Source organism: Engraulis encrasicolus, chromosome 9, assembly GCF_034702125.1.
Source record: "Engraulis encrasicolus isolate BLACKSEA-1 chromosome 9, IST_EnEncr_1.0, whole genome shotgun sequence".
NCBI classification, from domain to species: Eukaryota; Metazoa; Chordata; class Actinopteri; order Clupeiformes; family Engraulidae; genus Engraulis; species Engraulis encrasicolus.
Window position 1 is genome coordinate 3757526 of NC_085865.1, and position 5852 is coordinate 3763377.

At 42.0% G+C, this 5852-nt stretch overlaps 1 protein-coding gene across 1 annotated transcript; it reads right to left on the reverse strand.

Moving 5' to 3' along the window:
• Positions 1–1254: 1254 nt before the first annotated feature.
• On the reverse strand, positions 1255–5555 carry LOC134454932 (uncharacterized). Its single transcript, XM_063206021.1, has 5 exons — positions 5138–5555; positions 3909–4220; positions 3300–3578; positions 2958–3070; positions 1255–1313 (listed from the first exon to the last, which is right to left on the reverse strand). The coding sequence occupies exons 1-5, from the start codon at positions 5211–5213 to the stop codon at positions 1311–1313; spliced, it is 783 nt and encodes a 260-aa protein (XP_063062091.1). The 5' UTR covers positions 5214–5555; the 3' UTR covers positions 1255–1310.
• Between the last annotated feature and the right edge of the window lie 297 nt (positions 5556–5852).

The following is a 5852-nucleotide window of genomic DNA, read 5'->3' on the forward strand; positions in this document are numbered from 1 at the left end:
GTTGTATCAGCTTTCCATAGCAAAGGTAAGAAAACAGCATGGCAAACATGGGACGTCTGCCCTGAAGTGACTCATGTCTTCAAAAACCTCAGTTCATACCCAGAAGTATACTGAAGATACTGACCTGAACCTTCTTGAGAGGTTTGTCATCAATATTTATGACAAGAACAGCACAACAGACAAGGTTGATGAGGTTAAGACTGGACTTGTTTGCTCGGAAACAAAGATCCTATGATGCCATTCCACCGACAAGTGCATCCCTTGTCCATCATGTTAAACGGTCCGCTGCCAAACTGCCTGTATATGGGACCGGGATACTGTGTGCAAAATGCAAATTGAAAGCCCTGCCAACTGAGGGTGGCAAAAAGATGGCGAGGCCTGGAAAGTTCTCTGGTCAAAGCTTCCTACAATTGCGGAGAGTTGCCAGCAACTGACAAAATGTGGATGCAAGACTGACTGCCGAGGAAGATGCAAATGCTATTGCTTTAGCCTTAACTGTACACAGTTATGTTCCTGCAAATGTGAGGACTAAAAATAACTAATCCAACATCATGTGTATCAGAGAGTTTTCCTACCCAAACAACAAACATGTAATCATTATAGGCCTACTTCTGTTTTTGTAATATTTAGAATCATTCAGTGAGTGTTAGTTTATTTACATGTAATTATGAAAATACTATAATTGTCAATATTTTTTTTTGTGTATCATTGAATTTTCCATGCTCAACATAATATATTTCCATACATAGACATTCAAAATATGATCAGTCAATCAAAATATACATAAAAGCCATTTAAAAGCAGTTCAATTGGCGGCCATCTTGGAAAATGGCCGCCATTTTGTTTTTTCACCTGGATAGCGACCTTTTCTAAAAGGGTAGGGTCTGAAGCACCTCTGAACCAAATTTGATGCTTGTATCACCAAGTGAAAGATTGTTTGAGGTAATTGCTGCACTACTTTGAGAATGTCAAACAAACCTGTATCATATCGAATGGTTAACACACCAGTTGAAGGATCATTAGCGATATCCTCAAAAACCTCCTCATCCGCCGCCGTCCCACAACTGTCAAAAACTTTAACACCTTCTGTTATGGGTGGGACTCCAAACTTTGCAAATGCTATGAAACAAAGCACAAATATTGATTTTTTGCATAAATAGAATCTGAGCTCAAAATGTAAAAAATGTGAAGTGAATTTGCAACATGAGCTACATTCTCCTTACCTGCATCAAGAAACTCTTTCAGGTTTGGCTCTGTTATGCGAACAAATTTCTGAGCATCACCAAGCTTCACCTTTAGTAGCATGCTGCCTACTGGGGGGGGGGAGAGTGATTTCTCATGGTTTTGAAATCAATATACACTGTCCAAATAAACACATATTGAGTAACACACTGAACAAATCATGTGCACTGCATGCTTTCATATTTTCGGACATTTAAGCCTATGCTGCAAACTTGCAGTAGGAACTGTCTGCCTGTGTGACTGTATATTATGCAGAGTAACACACTGAACAAATCAAGTACACTGCATGCTTTTAGGTTTTCAGACATTTAAGCCTATGCTGCAAACTCGCAGTAGGCTACTGGCTGCCTGTGTCACTTGGGACACTTGAAAGCACGTGGAGCAAAGTTGACCTTCATGCTAAAATCAAACTTAGACTTGAACCAACTCTCCACACATGCAGCGAGTCTGCCATGTAATCGTGACAATTAAGCGGCAAAAATGATTTAAGTTCATAGCGGAATCTAACCCGAATCTGAATTACAACCTTTTAAAATGACACCAACTCGCGCTGGTGATGGTCTTCCACATGCAACTCACGTTCACGTAGCTCTCCGTATGCATTCCACATTATACAGGAACACTTTGTAAAACATTATGTAAGGGTTAACGTTCGGCGAGAAGGTCGCTACCGTGGAATAGCAGCACGACAGAGAGAATCTTTAGACCCCGACGCGGAGCGGAGGGGTCTTGTTCTCTCTGAAGTGCTGCTATTCCACAAAGCGACCGACTCGCCGAACGTTAACCCGCTTATTATATGGATATACTTAAATGATTCACACATGGCGGGGACATTTCTTTAGGCCTATTTAATGTTAAGTTTATTATAGTTTTTCATGTCAAAAGATTGTTGCTGCGCAAAACAAAACAGTGCCGTTGTGGAACACCGCTAGGCAACAGCTAGGTAGCCAGGACAACAGGTGTTGTCTATCACAGCAGCTGATTAGAGTCTTGTTGAAAAGTCGCTTTAGCAGTGAAAAGTCTTGTTGCCATTGACAGCGGTCTGTTATAGACCAACCCGTCCGTTATCGAAAAATAACAGACGTGCGAAGGTTGGGGAGCCCCGTTGAAATGAATGGAGCATTCGACCGATGACGTCACACCATATAATAAAGACCATTAAAATCCGTCTAAGCAATGCAGCGATTAGCTTTATAGCCTAAAGGCTGCGTCTTCACATGACGAAATGCAAGGGAAATTGGGGGGATTCGTGGACGCGAAAACAGCAGGCATAATGCTTTCGTCGCCAAAACCAAACTATGTCGTTGCAGAACGCTGCAAACATTAGTTGTGTGCAGTTGCTAACACCTGCAGCAAACGGCGGCAGAATTGTAATGATGCTAATTTCAGGATATTCCCTAGCCTCATCAGCCTACAGGTTCTCAAAACACGTTGTGATTTTGCTCTCAGGCAATCGTATTTCATATCAAACGTGCAAAAAACTGCCAAATATGCTTCAACGCCAGATAAAACATTTGATGTTCGCACCAAAAAAAGTTCCCTAAGGACTTCCCAGGGACGTTAGCCATTTAGCTGAGAAGAAATTTGATACTCAAGACATGCTGCAGTACAACATTAACGAAAGTCTGAACTTACTCGAGCTGTCTCCTTCAGTTGAAATACTTAGGCCTACTTAAACACCACATTATCTAAAAATATGTTAAAACAAAACTTACCACAGTTTCAGGGAGCATAAAATGGTGTAGGCAGACTCCATCACCTCGAGGAAAAATCAGAGGATTCCCAATTCCAGAACGAGGCCAAGTAGGTGGGGCTCCCTTGAGTGCTTCTAACTCCACACAATTTAACAACTGAATTTGTCACTGACACTGGAGGGCATCTTACTCAATTTGGTGTTGGAATTACTCCAATAGTGTTAATAAGCCTTAACACTGCAAATTTAACACTGGGAAATTTACTGTGTATGAGGAGCTGCACTTTACACACACACAGTAGGCCTACACACACACACACACACACACACACACACACACACACACCATTCAACATGAACTGACCTGGTGTGTGGACTGTATAGGGGATAGAGGCCTTAACCTCTCCTCGATAAGTGAGTTGGCACGTCCATGTGTGTGTGTGAGCTGGACTCATGAGGACCGTGGTTTTGACAGCCAGCTGAACCTCACAGTTGGACTTTCTGTTGATCTTCACATGGTCTGAGTTCAGCTGCTCAGCTCCACTCTCATCCACCCACCTCACATGCCCACACCACCCACCATAGGTGGACGCGAGGCAAGACACGACCTCAAGTCCTCCTGAGGGATCTTCCCCTGGCAAAGCTTGAAAATAATAGAGGACAATAATGAAGGAAAATAAATAAAGGACCTCAGAGTAGGATTTATCTTAAATTGACACATTTACAATTTACAAATGTGCACCCTGACATTCAAGAGAGAAAAATACAGTGAGAGTGAAAGAGGAGCAGAGAGAGAGAGAAAGGGAAACAGAAAGACAGGGGGATGAAAGAGGGAGGAAGAGGGGATGGCTGAAGAAGGAGAGAGAAAGAGAGAGAGGAGAGGGAAGAGCATTAACATCACAGTAAGGTGGAGCAGCCTAATAAATAAGGATGTGTACAAGTTAATATGTAAAAATTTGAAACAAAGCCTTACTATGAAGAACACTGAGAAGAACATCAGTAAAATCTGATTCTTTATACGGCTGACACCGGTAGTATCCAGCATCCTCAGGGGAGACGTGACTGATGTGGAGGGAACAGTTGGGGAGGAGACGCAGCCTCTCTGATCTCCCAGATTGTTGGACCTTTCCCTTGCTGACCACCTTTACCCATGAGCCACTGGCCTTATAGTATTCCCATGTAGTAGAGGAGCAGAGTGGGTCCCCACTCATGACGTCAACACAGGGGAGAACGGCAGCTTCCCCTGCCCTGGAGAACACATCTACATGGCGGATTGCACGCTCACCTGACAACATGACAAACAACAGCTAAATTAGAATAATTATAATTATTATTCAAAAAGCTTAAATATTCGTTTCATTCAACATGTTGTTCTTGACAGCTTGTGTTATTTCAGAAGTTGAATGGGTAGTTGCCGTGACGTGGTAATTTTGTCCAGACTTGAAATAAGTATGCTAAATTTTGAGTTAAAGGTGCACTCTGTAAAATGTTTAATAGTTCATTTCCAGAATTCACGCTGTGAAAAGGTCATCACTCATGAGCTTGATTTACACGGTAAATCGACAGATCCATATTTAGGCCTACAGTTATTTTGGAGAAAGTAACTGCTAAAATAATGCAAAAGTAGCGTAATGTCTTACATTTTCAATAAAGTTATATTGTAATGTAAGGGATTATTTTCAAAAGACAATAACTTGTAATCAGTAATGTATTACAGTTATTGAGTAACTTGCCCAAAACTGACCATATGTGGTAGTAAAATACATTCAAATGCCATGTTAATTTGAAAGCATCACCCTGTTTGGACAAATGCAGATTGACGCGTCACATGAAGTGCTGGCGGAAAGTACAGAGATAGAAACATTTCAGCGGCAGAACTGGAGGTGCTTTCGACAGGAGGACGATAGTGTTACAAAATAAGTGAAAGGAGACACACATGGACTTAAACACTGTCAAACAGCACACTGTCATACACCATTGCAATTCATAGCCAACGGTATACAGCGCGTTCAGTATTATTTGCAATTTAATGTTTGTTCCACTTGCACTCATGGTCTGAGGTGTTTGTAGATTTAGGCACATTACTACGTTAAAGTACACGTTCGTAAATCCCACACTTTGCTCAGGAATGATCGCATGCACGCTTTACGCACAGATCTGATCTGTTAATAAGACTCTGCAATGAAAGGGTTAAAGTCTCACCGTGTAGTGGAGTCAGCAGCAGTAGAGTCATCATCAGCAGCAACATCTCCAGTGTTGACCAGAGCAGCTTCACCATCAGCAGACACTATGAGATGGACAAGACAGTCAGGTGATATGAACCTCCTCTATCAGATGGACAAGACAGATGATATGAACCTCCTCTATCAGATGGACAAGACAGGTGATATGAACCTCCTCTATCAGATGGACAAGGCAGATGATATGAACCTCCTCTATCAGATGGACAAGACAGGTGATATGAACCTCCTCTATCAGATGGACAAGACAGGTGATATGAACCTCCTCTATCAGATGGACAAGACACAGGCTGCTGTATGAGCCCCAGTCAGAGAGATCTAAACGTTGCGTTCACAACTCTCAAGCTCTGTAACAAAAAAGAAAGAAAGAAAAAAAAAAGTGTCCCAACTGACGTTCACTTGGTTCCATGACCTTCTTTGCTATCGGCTGCTGAGATCTTGTGTGGGCTGTCTCAGTTCCCTTTTTTGTAATATGTTGAATTATTAGGCAACAGAAAATGTTTCGACACCAGCACCTTAGTATCAGGTGTGGATCATTTTTGGGTAACGTTGTTATCCTCTGGCAAAAAAGGCCACTAATGAGATCTGAGAGACTCTGAAAAACATGTTGACTGATGAAGTTCAGTATCAGACCCATCACCCTAAATACAGGCTAAATAATGGCAAGTAACTTAAGT

Bases quoted from the DNA above. Each gene is read 5' to 3' on its own strand.
- LOC134454932 (XM_063206021.1), bottom strand. From the start codon at position 5,213: ATGGTGAAGCTGCTCTGGTCAACACTGGAGATGTTGCTGCTGATGATG. The intron at 3,579-3,908 runs GTAAGGCTTTGT...ATTATTTTCAAG, and splicing joins TCTTCTCAGTGTTCTTCATA to CTTTGCCAGGGGAAGATCCC. The intron at 3,071-3,299 runs GTCAGTTCATGT...GTGTGGAGTTAG, and splicing joins CTATACAGTCCACACACCAG to AAGCACTCAAGGGAGCCCCA.